Source organism: Salmo trutta, chromosome 21, assembly GCF_901001165.1.
Source record: "Salmo trutta chromosome 21, fSalTru1.1, whole genome shotgun sequence".
In the NCBI taxonomy this organism is placed as follows: Eukaryota; Metazoa; Chordata; class Actinopteri; order Salmoniformes; family Salmonidae; genus Salmo; species Salmo trutta.
The window spans coordinates 17,987,592-18,005,759 of NC_042977.1; the positions used below are offsets into that span (position 1 = coordinate 17,987,592).

The 18,168-nt window shown below is 44.2% G+C and overlaps 1 protein-coding gene across 1 annotated transcript in view; it reads left to right on the forward strand.

The window, feature by feature from the left end:
• The window catches only part of LOC115156859 (glypican-5), a gene marked incomplete at its 3' end in the record, with an annotated part of 150,966 nt that overhangs the window by 70,672 nt on the left and 62,126 nt on the right, over positions 1 to 18,168 (forward strand). Inside the window, exons 4-6 of the mRNA XM_029704637.1 lie at positions 11,007 to 11,176; positions 14,352 to 14,411; positions 16,014 to 16,136. Coding sequence (XP_029560497.1) covers positions 11,007 to 11,176; positions 14,352 to 14,411; positions 16,014 to 16,136 — 353 coding nt within the window. The remainder of the gene's footprint in view (positions 1 to 11,006; positions 11,177 to 14,351; positions 14,412 to 16,013; positions 16,137 to 18,168) is intronic.

The window sequence follows — 18,168 nt, forward strand, 5'->3', positions numbered from 1 at the left end:
ATAGATATAGAATGGGAGCGAGAGGAGAAAGTAGAGAGGCAGACATGGACAGATGTAGAAAGTGAGAGACAGCAAAAGAGAGGAGGAAGAAGTCAAGAGTGTTGGTTGTAGAAAGAGAGATGGGGAAAGCTGGTAAAGATGGAACAGAAAGCTGTCTCCTAGGAGAAGTGTGGGGAGACATCCAGGCCACAGGCCGAATGGAGGAAACCCCAAGGGGTCATTTGGGGTTGCGGGCTGTACTCTACATGTACCATTCTTAGTCCATCATGGCCTCTTTCTTTCCAGTAAATCACATTTGGGAGCATATCAGACATTATTTTCTCCGTCCCTTCCATGTCATACACTTCAGTCTGATGATATACAGTGCCTTGAGATGTCGTGTCACAGGCCAACACACAATACCCCATCAAGTCAAAGTGGAATTATGTTAAAAAAAATGCAGTACATCAGTATATATTGTAGAAGGCTCGAGGGTATAGGGTTTCCACGCCACCAAGTTCAATAACCAAGCACGCACAGGGAGCACAACTGCAATGCAAATTAGGAATTTATTAGGGATATTTGCAACGGGTACAGATAATTCTCCGGCTTCTTATACTCTTTGTGCAGCCCGCTTCCTCTTTTATCCCCAAGCACTCAATGGCTTAATGATCCACCGGCTTGCCTCGTTGTGGCAGGAAGTCCGTACAATGCTCGGGAGTGGAGCCAGCAGGCTGCAAGATATCTTCCTTCAATCACCACTCCCCTCACCTCTCTCTGCCATCTGCCGCAATATTAATAAAACATTTAAAGCTCAAATGTTTTGAGTCAATAAGTATAGTAGAGTACACTGTGGACGTGTCATAATACCCATAAAACCTAGCGGTCAAACAGGGAAAGGGTTCCAATCGTTTTTCCACCATTCAGTTTTCCCATAGGGGATTTTAGAAACTCTTACAGTAAGAGCTGTGTATACTTACCCTGGTGTAACGTTTTAATAAACGTCCTTCTAGGACAAGGTGACTTTTATCAATATATTTAGCTCCATTTACTCTCAGATTAAAAAAATAAATGCTAATTAGCATCAAAGTAGACTACAAATCCCTGCAAGCCCCTGCACGTCATCTTTAGCTGACACCTTTGCTAACAGGTATTTTGTACATTTAAAACTTGACCAAGAGCGTTAACAGAATTTTCAATTTAAGGAAATGTTGACAATTTATTCAATACTAAATTTAGTTAACATTAGATAGTTAATCCAGAGATTCTTACCTTTTACTCAATTTGGCAGTCTCATTCAGAACATCATGGCATTTGTAGTTCTGTATGATAGCCACATTAACAGCTAATTAGAATTTCATTTTTGTGGAGTAAATACAGGCAAATATATTGACATATTTGTAGTTATTTCACAATACTAGCCTAAATGAGTAAAAAGAATGACGCCTGTACAGAATAAAAATATTCCAAAACATGCATTCTTTTTGCAATAAGGCACTGAAGTAAAATTGGCAAAAATGTGGCAAAGAAAATAACTTTATGTCCTGAATACAAAGCGCTATGTTTGGGGCAAATCCAACACAACACATCACTGAGTACCACTTTTCATATTTTCAAGCATGATGGTGGCTGCATCATGTTATGTGTATGCTTGTCATCGGCATGGAGTAGGGAGTTCAGGATAAAAAGAAACGGAATGGAGCTAAGCACAGGCAAAATCCTAGAGGAAAACCTGGTCCAGTCTGCTTTCCAGAAGACACTGGGAGTCAAATTCACCTTTCAGCAGGACAATAACCTAAATACAAGGCCAAATCTACAGTGGAGTTGTTTACAAAGAAGACATTGAATGTTCCTGAGTAGCCTAGTCACAGTTTTGACTTAAATCGGCTTGAAAATATATGGCAAGAATTGAAAATGGCTGTTTAGCAATGATCAACAACTAACTTGACAGAGCTTGAAGAATTGTAATAAGGCTGTAACACGACAAAATGTAGAATATAAGTCAAGGGGTATGGTGACTACATCAATGGGCTGTAAGAGGGAATGGCATGGGAATGGCAATCATACATCTTCCACCTGTATTGTAATCGTGTATTATATTTTACAGTATTGTATTGTACTTATGCATCGAAGTGGTCCTGTACATGGCTCAGTTCATAAGAGCATGGCGTTAGCAACAACAGAGGTGTGGGTTTCAATACCGCTGCGGTCACATACCAAAATGTGTGGACTGTTGGCACTTTGGAGAAAATGGTCTGCTATGTAAATGGCATATATTTTGGTATTACAATACTGTATTGGCCAATGCAATTTTAGTAACGGAGTGTGAACCCACCCCCATCAAAAACACCCCAGCAACTTCATTTTGGATGTTTACTGCATAGGGATATATTTCTTTCTTGTTTTGGACTTTCTGGATTATCGTATTTGTATTGTGTTGATATTGTATTACTGCACTGTAGGAGCTAGAAACACAAGCATTTCACGGCACGTTCTGTGACATCTGTGTACGTGACCAATAAACATTGATTTGTTACATACAGTACATTTGTGTTCTTGTCAATATCCCAATTTTTTTTTAAACGTACTGTGAAGTGAAATCATAGTTGTCATCATCATAGTAGTACATTTGAGTATATATATTATACTTTTTATGTTTCTACTTTACAGACATACAAATCTGAGGGGGCACGTGCCCCTGTGCCCCCTATGTGTTACCAGTTTGGAGTTTAGAAAATTCACCACATACTTGTGAAAATAGTCCCAAAGAGATTATTATATATTTTTTACTGGTTGTTAAAATAACTAAATTGAGAAGATGTCATTATGTTATGTTTGGTGACGAGAAACCAATGTACTCATTATATTTCACAATAAACATATATTTTGGGTCAATGCGCAATGAAAGATTTTGAATAGAAGAGTGGCTGGGTTACAAGTGTTACCAGTTTGGAGTTTTGTACAAAGAGTTTTGAAAATTCATCACATACTTGTGAAAATAGTACCATAGCGATTAAAATTGCATTGCCACTTAGCCGAATGTATTCCAAAATACATAGGGGGAAAAAGGATTCTACTTGTGGTAAATAGAAATATTGTGTGTGTGTGTGTGTGTGTGTATGACCTCACCAAGGGGACCAGTACTTAACATCGACGGGGCTGTAGTGGAGCGAGTCGAGAGTTTCAAGTGTCCACATCACCAACGAACTATCATGGTCCAAACACACCAAGACAGTTGTGAAGAGGGCCTTACAACACCTTCCCCCCTCAAAGACTGAAAAGATTTCGCATGGGTCCCCAGATCCTCAAAAAGTTCTACAGCTGCACCATCGAGAGCATCCTGACCAGTTGCATCACCGCCTGGAATGGCAACTGCTTGACATCTGACCGTGAGGCGCTACAGAGGGTAGTGCGTACGGCCCAGTACATCACTGGGGCCAAGCTTCCTGCCATCCAGGACCTATATAATAGGCGTTGTCAGCGGAAAGCCCATAAAATTGACAGAGACTCCAGTCACCCAAGTAGTAGACTGTTTTCTCTGCTACCGCACGGCAAGCGGTACCGGAGCACCAAGTCTAAGACCAAAAGGCTCCTTAACAGCTTCTACCCCCAAGCCATAAGACCGCTGAACAATTAATCAAATGGCCATCGGACTATTTACATTGGATATTGAACCCCCCGTCCCGTTCCCTCCATTTGTTTTGTACACTGCTGCTACTCACTGTTAATTATCTATGCATAGTCACTTCACCCCTCCCTACATGTACAAATGACCTCTAACCTGTGCCCCTGCACATTGACTCGGTACCGGTACCCTCTGTATGTAGCCTCGTTATTGTTATGTTATTGTGTTACTTTTTATTACCGCACAATCGAGAGCATCCTGTCGGGCTGTATCACCGCCTGGTACGGCAACTGCTCCACCCACAACCACCGCAAGGCTCTCCAGAGGGTAGTGCATCAACGCATCACCGGGGTCAAACTACCTGCCCTCCAGGACACCTACAGCACCCGATGTCACAGGAAGGCCAAAAAGATCATCAAGGACAACAACCACCCGAGCCACTGCCTGTTCACCCCACTATCATCCAGAAGGCGAGGTCAGTACAGGTGCATCAAAGCTGGGACCGAGAGACTGAAAAACAGCTTCTATCTCAAGGCCATCAGACTGTTAAACAGCCATCACTAACACAGAGAGGCTGCTGCCAACATACTGACTCAAATCTCTGGCCACTTTAATAAATGTAATAAATGGATTTAATAAAGGTATCACTAGTCACTTTAAATAAAGCCACTTTAGTAATGTCTACATATCCTACATTCCTTATCTCATATGTATATACTGTATTCTATACCATCTACTGCATCTTTCCTATGCCGCACGGCCATCACTCATCCATATATTTATATGTACATATTTTTATTCATCATTTTACATTTGTGTGTATAAGGTAGTCATGGTGAATTTGTTAGATTACTTGTTGGATATTACTGCACTGTCGGAACTAGAAGCACAAGCATTTTGCTACACTCACATTAACATCTGCTAAACATGTGTATGTGACCAATAAAATCTGATTTGATTTGAAATGCAAACCAATAGTGGACAAAATGTTCAGGGAACATCCCCAGAATGCAGTGCCATCAGGTAGATGCAGGATAACATTTCTTCCTTCAAGCCAGATTTTGAACCAGCAACCTAAGGATTGTTGTCATTTAATCTACAGGCCACCACTCTACCGACGGAGCTATAGAAGGGTAACTCCATGTTTAGGGTCAGCAGTAGGCTATTGTCTGTGCTCTATTGTAGAGCTCTGTTTTCTGTGAGTGGCATATGCGTTGGCAGACACAGCTACTCCGTTCCTATGGTTTAAAAAGTAGGTGAACCAAAAAAACTACTTCTCTGGTTGAAAATGTCCTATGTGGCATTGATGTTAGTCAGAACATTTATCCTACTGCCAAAATTGACTACATAGTGTAAATAATAGAATTTTGTTCATAAAGTGAGTTTTTTTCCAAACCTCAGATTTTCTAGATTTAAGGAAAACAATGATGTTCCTTAATCCTTGGATATTTGATGGTGTTGGCTTTTGATTTCAGTCATGCCTAATCATGCCCACTTGCCCACTATCACGTGATGGTAACGCTTCGGGAGAATTGTCACGCGTGCAGAAAACAGCTGTGCTGAGTGAGCTCTATCCAACCGCAGCAGCAGAATCAACCTGCAGCCTTCCCATTAACATCAGCAGGAAATGACGTGGAAATAGCCATTCGCACGCATCACCTCGGACTTGTTTACGGGAAAAAAACAATACATAGACAGAAGGAGACTTGGTGTTTATAGAAAGGGCTTGGGGTTTTTCCAACTCAAGCATCCTCATGTTCGTCAGCTAACGTAAGCATCGCAAACACAACTGTCATCAAAGACACTGGTGCTCTTAGAAAGCAGGACATTCTCAGAGCTTGGGATTCTTGATCAACCACATTCGCGTTGTCCAGCCGCCTCACGCGGTTGCTAAGCCATTCGTCATGCGTATGGTGGCTGTTTGGGATATGTAGTAAAGAGGAACACACAATGGTGACGAACATAACAAACCCACTTCAAGCTTTTGTTGCTTCTAGCATTTGTCAATCGGGCCGTGGAAAAGCAAGACGAAATGAGTTCAGCCCCCCGTAACACACTAGTAACAGTGGACAAACTAACAGTGGACAATAAGGAGCCAAACTAGCTAGAAAACAACCCCATACCCCTGAAAATCTTGGGAGAGTTGGACAAAAGCAAGAGAAAAGGGTTTCCTCCTTCGTACCAGCAACCTAAGGATCTGTGTTTTCCCACCTACAGTCTTCTGCTCTACCAACTGCGCTATCCAAGAGGTAATTGTTTGTGAGTGGCTGTCCAGAATTCAAACCAGCAGTGGACAATAGGGGGCCAACCCCCCCCACCTACCTTCCCACTGCTACCCAGAATGCAATCGGAGAGGGAGGCTGAGAAAGTTACCCTGGCTGATCCCTAGATAAACAAACCAAGATGACAGCCTGGGACCACCACTGCTATCTGTAAGGCAATACTCCCCTAGAGCCTGGGATGGCCTGGGACGGCCTGGGATGGACTGGGATAGGTTGGACACTCTCTAGTTCATTCCCTCGCTCTCTGCTCCTCTCGTCTCAACTCTCTGGCCCCGGGGTAGACCAGGGATATATGAGATGGAGATGATACATAAACACAAGTGTGGGGGATTATAGACATATAGATACACACACCCACACACACACATGCAGGCAGGCATACAAATGCGAACACACACACATGCATGCATACAAATGCGAACACACACACACAAATGCAGGCATACAAATGTGAATACACAGGTACAGAAGCATATACAGAACTTCTAATAACACACACATGCTCTCGTCCCCAATTTCATCGCTCTCTTCCCAAATGTATAGAGTGCAAGTCTTTGTTTTCCCCATAGGCTGAACAGTTTGGCATAGTGCATCAGACCATGGCATCCTATGCCATCATTCTCCAGGAAGTCACCAGAGGAATGCCTGAAATGGAATAGCTACCATTTTAAAGATTTAACAAGGACAAACAGGTGGTTAAACACACACACACACTCGGGCTTCCATTCCCATGCCATCACTGAGGTCAGGAGATAATTGATTTATCGTTGCATTGTAGTCTGTGACATCTGTCAAGCTGTCCTCTGATTGGTCAATGGGATTAGGCGGCCAATCCGGACATCATATTTAGCTTCTAAGGCTATTTCTCTCTGTTTGTCCCTCTTGTGGCCCCAAATTGTCTTAATATTTATTTTCCGTATCATTTCTGTTTTTAGTGGCATATGTTTATTCTCCCTACCATTACTTTTTGTTTTGTTTACATAGCTACATGTTTAGTTAGGCGTCCGACTGATTTGTGCCCATGTTATTGTTTTGAAATGACGACCTCAGCCCGTCTCTGCAGGACACTTCACTGACAGAAACCCCTTGTCTTGATCTCCTAAACTGGGTGGTACTTATTAGGGTACACCGTGGCAAAATGTTTTGTAACGGAAAAGCAAAACGAGCATTTCTTTTTGGACATGTTCATGCAGTTCCTCCCTGTTTCAGTCCTTTTTCCCACAGTTTGGTGCCCAATGAACACAGCCCAGGTTTTGTTGTGAAAGAGAAAGAACAGAACACACACAAGTGTTATCGACTTTCTCATCCAACTCATATTTTGGAGGGAACGTTTACATATTTGTCTCTACAAAACAAACTTTTCATTCTGGAGACAGGCGAGACATGGCGTTTGATTACGCCACATTTCAACACTTATGAAAGAATGAGAAAAAAGCTAATCCCAAAAGTTATAATAAATCACTTTGATATAAATATTTACATATATATATATATAAACATATATTGAAGAAATACACTGAGTGTTCAAAACATTAGGAACACCTGCTCTTTCCATGACACAGACTGACCAGGTAAATCCAGGATAAAGCTATGATCCCTTATTGATGTCACCTGTTAAATCCACTTCAATCAGTCTAGATGAAGGGAAGGAGACAGGCTAAAGAAGGATTTTTAAGCCTCGAGACAATTGACACATACATTGTGTCTGTGTGCCATTCAGAGGGTGAATGGACAAGACAAAAGATTTAGGTGCCTTTTGAATGGTGTATGGTAGTAGGTGCCAGGCACACCAGTCTGTGTCAAGAACTGCAATGCTGTGTGATTCCTGTGTGTATCACGGAAATCCAGCCAACTTGACACAACTGTGGGAAGCATTGGAATCAACATGGGCAAGCATCCCTGTGAAACGCTTTCGACACCTTGTAGAGTCCATGCCCCGACAAATAGAGGGTGTTCTGAGGGAAAAAGGGGGTGCAACTCAATATTAGGAAGGTGTCCCGAATGTTTTGTACACTCAGTGTATGCTTTTGGTAACCAATGATAACGCCCCTTAGTGTAGTCTAGTCTGCACAGATACATGTACAGTATTGGCTTGACTATGCCACTTTGTTCAGCTTAGCTAGGAAGTGTTGCTGTGTATGAGACTGTGTGTTCAGCTGTCTCGTCTGTTTAGTTTAGTCTTTTAGTAGCTGGTCAAAACTCCCTCCAGTTCTCTCTGATGGTGTCTGAGACAGATCCCCAGCCTCTTGTCCCTGTCTGGTACTGCTGTTGGACAATATTGTCCAATCGTGTGTGTGTGTGTGGGCGTCAGGAGAATGCCAGTCCTGTAATAACGATGGTTATTAATACTGGGGAGTCTGGGTGCTCCTGCCCTGCCCCTCCACACACCTGCCCAGTCTGCCAGGCAGGCCCAGACCTCCCAAACACTGCCCTCACATGCAACTCAAGGGGTTATGTGTGTCTGAACATGTCCCAACAGGACCCTGTGGTGTCTGAATACGACCCAAACGGGTCTAGAGGGATATAATCAGTAGAAAGAGGGGGTTTGGTGTGTCCGTGTGTGTCCGTGTGTGTCCGTGTGTGTGTGTGTGTGTGTGTGTGTGTGTGTGTGTGTGTGTGTGTGTGTGTGTGTGTGTGTGTGTGTGCGTGCGTGCGTGCACGTGTTTTTGAGCCGTGGTGGCTGGTTTGAATCCAACATGAATTAGGATGGATTTTTATAATTCTACTGCTTGGAAAGACAATTCTTCCCTTTTTACATTGTTGGTTTCAACTTGGCTTAAGAAACGATCTGGCAGTGCGGCGACTGCAACAAAACCATGTGTTAATCAACAAAGAATTAGAAGTGTCTCGATCAGTCCACATTAGCTTCCCTCAAGTGTTCTAGCTTGGATTATTTCATAAAACAAACAGTTTACAAGTTTACAATTTACAAGTGTTCCAACAAATGTTTGTCTTGCAGAGCGCGTGGGGGCGGTCAGTATGTAAATTGTTTTGACATTTTAATTGTTTGAAAAACTGCATGGAATAATACAAACAGAATACAATTTTAGCATTTTTGGCTCCTCCACCGCTGTTGGCCGTAAAATGGTTGCTACCTTGCATGTCGTTTGATTGCCCACCCGCAGCTCTATAGTCTGTGTGCGTATGGGTGTGTGCATGCTAGTGAGTGTGTGTGTGCATGCTAGTGAGTTTGTGTGTCTGTGTGTGTCTGTGTGTGTGTATGCTGTATTTTATGGGTCCAGAGGGCTTCAAGGGTAATGTAATAACACAATCATCTCCCCAATGGCCCAAGTCTGCCTCTCCTTGCTGCTCCACAGCTGCTCCTGTGTGTGTATTGACTAAACGAGAGGCTGAGAGAAAGGCGTGGGGTGATAGAGAAGGGGGGGGAGCGAGAGAGGGGGGAGAGAGAGAGAAGGGGGGAGCGAGAGAATGGGGAAGAATGTGAAGGTTGGGAGAGAGAGAGAAAGGGGGAGAGTTGAAGAAAGGGATAAAGATAGATATGGGGAGAGAAGAGTTGTGGAGAGGTAGACAATGTGCCAGTACACCAGTACTGTATAACTCCGTCTCTCAGTGACTCACTCCCTCACCAGGACATGGCCTGTGTCGCTCAGCAGGTCTCTGGTAGAGGGCTGCATGGTCCAGTGTTCTCAGTCAGCAATAGCCCTGCTGTTATGCAGAAACCTCCATTTCAATTGCCTTTATAGGGCACATGTGCTGACTTATATTCCTAACACACACACACACACACACACACACACACACACACACACACACACACACACACACACACACACACACACACACACACACACACACACACACACACACACACACACACACACACACACACACACACACACACACACACACACACATCCTCCTAGCCCCAGAGGCTAACGCTATTTATAAGCCGCCCCCGTTGGCACATATGGGCTCTGACGACCTGCGGTTTTGAAGTTGTTACGCATATTTCTGCTGCTTTGGTGGTTACTCACCCCTCCATCACCCCCTTTCAACCCCCCGAATATTCCTCCTTTCCCCTCTCTGTTTGGTATGGAAGAAAGTGCATGTTTATGTTTTGTGCATTCCATTGTTTAGTTTTCCGATAGGCACACAGTGTCTGGGAGGTCTGGGCTGGGTGGTGTGAAAAAGTGTATGTGTGTGCGTGTGCGTGTGTGTGTGTGTTTGCGCCTGGAGTGTTCACTAGCTCTCCTAAACAGGTCCCGCACCGCAGGAGTGAAGCAATGCGTAAATACTTCAGCAGTGTCTTTGATGTTCCCGCATCACATGCTTACTGCATTAGAAAAGCCATCGCTGAAGTCCAAGACGTTGTTACACTTACTCTGCTCCAAGAGCAGTGACACAACTTTCTTCTTACGTAACAAAGAGCTGAGGTATTTATATAAGCCTGTCAGGTGTCCGACTTACTTCGTCAGTTGTAAGTTACAGAGCCTTGTCATAAGGTTGGCGAAGCGTGAGATCTGCCGTACCTCGTGTTGAAAGTGCGCGTTCGGTATTGTGGGACAGGAAGCAAGGAGTACAGTACGTTATAGCCTAGCGACATTGGGTTGTCATGACAGCGATAGAATGAACCCTCCAGACAGAGACAGACAGTGAGGACGATGAGGTGCTTCTCTGTACTCCACCAGACGTGGTGTTGGTGCAGCTCACCATCAGACTGTCCGTCTACCTAATAGAATAACGTTTAATAACACCCCAAGGCTTTTAAGCCAATAAGACACCATTGATTTGGATTGTGGGGGCGGTCACTGCATGACCTGTCTGTCTCATCGAGCCATTCAGAGTTTTAATGGCCCAGTGGAGATATACTCCTGGTTAACAGCACACACACAGGCACGCACGCACGCACACGCACACACACACTCTTGGCAATAACTCTCTCATCCTGTCCTTGTCTCCCTCCAATGTTCATTCTGTCCCCATCGTTCTTTCCCCAACTTCCAACTCTCTGTTCTCTGCTTCCCGGTATGTGTGTGTGGTTTAGACACCATTCCCTTTATAAAGCCACTAGTTTTTTTTTCTGTCACACCCGCAGGTGGACAAGGGTGTGTAGACATTGTGCCGTGTGTCAACCCCCGTTTGCTCCTCCCTCCCTGCAGGTGGACAAAGTGTGTGGTCGGTCAGCCAAGGAGCCCCGCACCAGCGTCCGCCCTGACCCCGCCTCAGAGGTCACGACCTTCACGGTGACATCATCGACCGTCCCTCCCTCCGACCCCCCCTCCATCCCCCCACCAGAACAGCTGATGGGACAACTTGCCCACCTGAGGAGGTAAGGCCGGGGCAGACAGAACTGGGACAAAAGTTCTGTTCTGATCCCACCACACCAGGGAAATCAGATCCTTTCTTCCACATCAGATTTGCAACTTTTCGGTTTTCCATTATCCTTGTGTGAGTCACATTCTCACTGCATGTTAAAATAGGCAGAATAACCTATTGGTTTTCTGTCAAATACTTGACTTGCGCTTGATTTAACCCAGTGTGCTGGGATGGCGGAGCTGTGCACGTTAAATCAAGCACATGTAATGTTTTTGAAAGGAAAACGATAGGTACTTGATCTAAGTCTGGTGACAGATGAACATCATGTGACCGTCATAAATAAACGTAAAAAAATATATATAATGTGATAGCCAAGGGAATTATGGACTTTGAGATTCTTGGCTCGATCTTAAATGACAATTTATTCATCTATACAGTACATATAGTATAGTGATTCTGCCACACACACACACATACACACTCACACAGACATACTGTGTGTTACACACTCCTCTCACACGGTCCGATTCCCCCTCTACCTCGTCCTTTGAGGCACCCGGTGCCCACAGCAGCTGGCAGGGCAGTGCCCATAGGGAGGGGGGAAGATTAATACTGACGGACCGCTTCCTGTTTACCCAGACTACCATAGCCCCAGCTCAGATCAGCTGCCCACTTCAGTGCTATCACATAGGCACACACAGACACACAGTCACACAGTCACATATTAGGCACACAGACACACACATACACACTCACACAGACACACAGTCACATATTAGGCACACACACACACAGACACAGACACACAGTCACATATTAGGCACACAGACACACACACACACAGACACAGACACACAGTCACATATTAGGCACACAGACACACACTCACACAGACACAGACACACAGTCACATATTAGGCACACAGACACACAGTCACACAGTCACATATTAGGCACACAGACACACACACTCACACAGACACACAGTCACATATTAGGCACACAGACACACAGTCACATATTAGACACACACACACACACACATACACAGACACACAGACACACAATCAGATATTAGGCACACAGACACACACACACACACACACACACTCACTCACAGACACACACACACACACACACTCACAGACACAGTCACATATTAGGCACACAGACACACACACTCACTCACACAGACACAGACACATATTAGGCATTAAGGCACACACAGACACACTCACTCACTCACTCACTCACTCACTCACTCACTCACTCACTCACTCACTCACTCACTCACTCACTCACTCACTCACTGACACAGACACCCAGGTATCATGGTGCCAGTCTAGCTGACGGTCTTTCCCTGGCACTGCCAGCCTGCTCCATGCCAACAGTATCCAGCACCCAGCCCTCTGCCAGCCTACCCACAGCCCAGTGGGCAGTATCCCCATCACACACAGCAGTTTACACTGGCAGAGGCACAAGGCCAGTAGCCACAGGAGGGAATGGAAAGGAATATGATATAGTGGAATAACAAGGGAAATGGAATTTGACATAAATATATTGTAGTTTAATTGTATTATGATAACACAGAATGGAGTAGAGAGGAGTGGACACACATTTTATGACTTATACTTTGTGTTTCCAGTTAAGTTCAATATATTTGTTTGTCGAATGGGATAGTTCCCTTGGTTGAAAATTAAAGGACATTTTCATTCCAGACAACAATCTAATTTCCACACAACAATCTAATTTCCACACAACAATCTAATTTCCACACAACAATCTAACTTCCAGACAACAATCTAACTTCCAGACAACAATCTAATTTCCACACAATAATCGAACTTCCAGACAACAATCTAACTTCCAGACAACAATCTAATTTCCACACAATAATCGAACTTCCAGACAACAATCTAACTTCCAGACAACAATCTAATTTCCACACAATAATCTAACTTCCAGACAACAATCTAATTTCCAGACAACAATCTAATTTCCAGACAATAATCACATTTCCAGACAACAATCTAATTTCCAGATGACAATAATCTAATTTCCACACAACAATCTAACTTCCAGACAACAATCTAACTTCCAGACAACAATCTAATTTCCACACAATAATCGAACTTCCAGACAACAATCTAACTTCCAGACAACAATCTAATTTCCACACAATAATCGAACTTCCAGACAACAATCTAACTTCCAGACAACAATCTAATTTCCACACAATAATCTAACTTCCAGACAACAATCTAATTTCCAGACAACAATCTAATTTCCAGACAATAATCACATTTCCAGACAACAATCTAATTTCCAGATGACAATAATCTAATTTCCACACAACAATCTAACTTCCAGACAACAATCTAACTTCCAGACAACAATCTAATTTCCACACAATAATCTAACTTCCAGACAACAATCTAATTTCCAGACAACAATCTAATTTCCAGACAATAATCACATTTCCAGACAACAATCTAATTTCCAGACAACAATCTAATTTCCAGACAATAATCACATTTCCAGACAACAATCTAATTTCCAGACGACAACAATCTAATTTCCAGACGACAACAATCTAATTTCCAGACGACAACAATCTAATTTCCAGACGACAACAATCTAATTTCCAGACAACAATCTAACTTCAAGACAACAATCTAATTTCCACACAACAATCTAATTTCCACACAACAATCTAATTTACAGACAACAATCAAATTTCCAGACAACAATCTAACTTCAAGACAACAATCTAATTTCCAGACAATAATATCAATTTACTTTGTGAAAAAGGGGTAGTACACACATACAGTTGTGTTGTATTCTCAAATGTCAATTTAATTGCTAACTTGTATGACTTTCAATAGCTGTTTTAACACTGTCACGTGGGACAACAAATGAGTGTCTCAACCTACTGTATGGGGTGTGTGGGAGGGGTGTGTGTGGGGTGTGTTTGGTGGGGTTTTTGGGGTGTTTCCCACCCTGACCTCTGACCTCTGCATGTGCATGACTCACCCTTATCCAGGGTCGTAAACTGACTATTTCTTCCTCTCCCTCCCCTCCTTGTTTTGTCTTGCCCTCATTTTGTCCCTCCCCCTGTTTTCTTTGTTTTCTCTCCTTGCACCTCTCCTGCTTGTGTCATTCTCCCCCCGGACTCCTTCCATCCTCAGTTCATTCCCCCTGAAACCCTCCAAGAACGATAAACCTAGAAGTCTGAAAAAGATCTCTAGGTAAGCATGATGGTGAACAACAACTACCTCTCTCTGTCTCTGCTTCTCAGTCTCACATATGTATGTCTGTCTTTGTCTTTGTCCGTGTGTCTTTCTGTCTGTGCCCTCTGTTTCTATCTCTATCTCTCTGTTGGTATGCCTCTCTCTCTCTCTCTCTCTCTCTCTCTCTCTCTCTCTCTCTGTGTGACAGCACTATGTTGTCATCAGTATTGTATCAGGCTATGATGTCTCTCAACATGTGTGTGTGTCTGTCTGTCTGTCTGTCTGTCTGTCTGTCTGTCTGTCTGTCTGTCTGTCTGTCTGTCTGTCTGTCTGTCTGTCTATCTGGCTAGTGACAGGTGATTAATGATATGGTTTAACCCTTCATAATCCCCTCGTCATTCATTAGGATCCCATTCGCGGCCCACCCCTAACGGGGGGCTCTGATACGATCATCATGACAGCCCTGACTGATGGGGTCCTAACAGCATGTGACCTCACATGACCCCTCCTATTGGAGTTCCCCTGTATCTTGGGTGGCCGTAACAGGTGCCTGATCAGAATGATTCTCTTGTTTGGCCACCAGTCACTACAGCATCTATATTATTTTCAATGTGTTTAAAGATCTATGGGAACTATATTCCTTTATGTTCGACAGTATTCCTTTAGGTTCTGTCTATGCACCTGTCATTTTATTAACACATTAATTTCATGATTACATATCATATGTAGTTGGGTGGTAACCATAGATGTTACAGTATGATGTGTACTGTGTGAAGTGTAGTTGGGTGGTAACCACAGATGTTACAGTATGATGTGTACTGTGTGAAGTGTAGTTGGGTGGTAACCATAGATGTTACAGTATGATGTGTACTGTGTGAAGTGTAGTTGGGTGGTAACCATAGATGTTACAGTATGATGTGTACTGTGTGAAGTGTAGTTGGGTGGTAACCATAGATGTTACAGTATGATGTGTACTGTGTGAAGTGTAGTTGGGTGGTAACCATAGATGTTACAGTATGATGTGTACTGTGTGAAGTGTAGTTGGGTGGTAACCATAGATGTTACAGTATGATGTGTACTGTGTGAAGTGTAGTTGGGTGGTAACCATAGATGTTACAGTATGATGTGTACTGTGTGAAGTGTAGTTGGGTGGTAACCATAGATGTTACAGTATGATGTGTACTGTGTGAAGTGTAGTTGGGTGGTAACCATAGATGTTACAGTATGATGTGTACTGTGTGAAGTGTAGTTGGGTGGTAACCATAGATGTTACAGTATGATGTGTACTGTGTGAAGTGTAGTTGGGTGGTAACCATAGATGTTACAGTATGATGTGTACTGTGTGAAGTGTAGTTGGGTGGTAACCATAGATGTTACAGTATGATGTGTACTGTGTGAAGTGTAGTTGGGTGGTAACCATAGATGTTACAGTATGATGTGTACTGTGTGAAGTGTAGTTGGGTGGTAACCATTGATGTTACAGTATGCTGTGTTTCTTATAACATAGTCTGTACCCTGACTCTCACCCCTCTGGCCTCTTTCCCACCTCTCTATCCCTCCTTTCTCTATCCTGTCGCTCTCCATCCTTTCTGTTCTCTCCATCCTCTCTTTCCATCTCAGGGAGTTTCTGAGCTACATCCAGCGCTACAAGTCATTCTTTGCAGTGCTTCCAGAGATGCTGTGCGAGGGAGAGATGGTGATGGACGACTTTACCTGCTGGAGCGGAGACGACGTGGTGGAGAGGTAAGACCAGATAGAAGGAAAGAGAGAGGGATGGGGGATGAGAGAGGAGGACAAAGGAGTATAGGTGATGTGAGACGACGTAGTGGCGAGGTAAGACTGGAGAAACGGCCCGGGGGGGGGGGGGGGGTTAGAGGAGGAAGGAAAGATGACCACTCTGTTGTTTAGAAGCTCATACGCTGTCCTACTCTACTGGCTCTGCTGGTAGAGTGTGTGTTTGTGTGTTGGTGTAATAAGCCTGCGTGTGGTATTATGAAGCTGTTGTTGATTAGCGAGGGAATGTAGAAGTCATAAGGAACATCTTTCCCTGTTGGATGAAGGATAGCACTGTCTGTCTGTCTGTCTGTCTGTCTGTCTGTCTGTCTGTCTGTCTGTCTGTCTGTCTGTCTGTCTGTCTGTCTGTCTGTCTGTCTGTCTGTCTGTCTGTATCTCTATCTCTATGTCAATCTCTCTCATTCTTATTTATGAGCTGTTTGTTTGGTGCTGATTTGGGGGCGTGGATTTCGATCCTTCTTCCTGTACATGGCTGTGTGGGATCCACCCATCACCTGGACATTAAACCACTGCCATGTGTGTCTGTGTGTCTTTGCACATGTGTATGCATTTGTGTATGTGTGAGAGAGTGTACATGCGTGTGTGTATGAGCAAACGCTGATCTGTAACTTATTCCATCTCTGGAAGGGCTTCATAAGCGTTCCTAGAACGTTCTCTTCCCTATGCAATTATGACAACACTGGGGCCTGCGGTGGCCCCTGCCTGGCTTCAGTTACCATGGTACACACACACACACACACACACACACACACACACACACACACACACACACACACACACACACACACACACACACACACACACACACACACACAGAGACAACCCTGGTCATCCATCTGATATTGTTTGTCCTTTATGCTATTGTTTTAGTTTGGCCTCGTCGTCCATACTGCATGTCTCTTAGTCTGGCCCATGGGGATTGTGGGAGTAGAGGGCACTGTGCTTCTGATGAAAGGAACTCTTATTTTTTGTCTCTACTCTCCCCTTCTTTTCTCTCTTTTTTTCTTCTCTGGCACTGAGAGAGACCAAAAGAGAGACAGAGAGAGAGAGAGAGGGAGAGAGAGAACGACAGAGAGAGGGAGGGAGGGAAAGAGAGAGGGAGAGAGAGAACGACAGAGAGAGGGAGGGAGGGAGAGAGAGAGAGGGAGAGAGAGAACGACAGAGAGGGAGGGAGAGAGAGAGAGAGAGAGACAGAGAAAAGAGGCCCAGTTCCTGACTTTATGCACTTAAAAATGTATCATTGGCTCTTAGAGAGACCACACATTCATCATGTCAAGCTTTCTGACACAGCATGTCTCTCAGTGAAAACAACCCTGGTGTTCTCTGTTACCATGAACATATGAGAGGGAAAGAGAGGAGAAGAGAGAGGTAGAGAGGAGGAGAAGAGAGGGGTGGAGAGGAGGAGAAGAGAGAGGTAGAGAGGAGAAGAGAGGGGTAGAGAGGAGAAGAGAGGGGTAGAGAGGAGAAGAGAGGGGTAGAGAGGAGGAGAAGAGAGAGGTGGAGAGGAGGAGAAGAGAGGGGTAGAGAGGAGGAGAAGAGAGAGCTAGAGAGGAGAAGAGAGAGATGGAGAGGAGGAGAAGAGAGGGGTAGAGAGGAGAAGAGAGGGGTAGAGAGGAGGAGAAGAGAGAGGTGGAGAGGAGGAGAAGAGAGGGGTAGAAAGGAGGAGAAGAGAGGGGTAGAGAGGAGGAGAAGAGAGAGGTAGAGAGGAGAAGAGAGAGGTAGAGAGGAGAAGAGAGGGGTAGAGAGGAGGAGAAGAGAGGTAGAGAGGAGAAGAGAGGGGTAGAGAGGAGAAGAGAGGGGTAGAGAGGAGGAGAAGAGAGGGGTAGAGAGGAGAAGAGAGGGGTAGAGAGGAGAAGAGAGGGGTAGAGAGGAGGAGAAGAGAGGGGTAGAGAGGAGGAGAAGAGAGAGGAGGCACATAGAGTGCTGGAAGACAACATCAGGCTAAACAAATCATCCCTCAGCTTTAAGAAGATATGGTTCA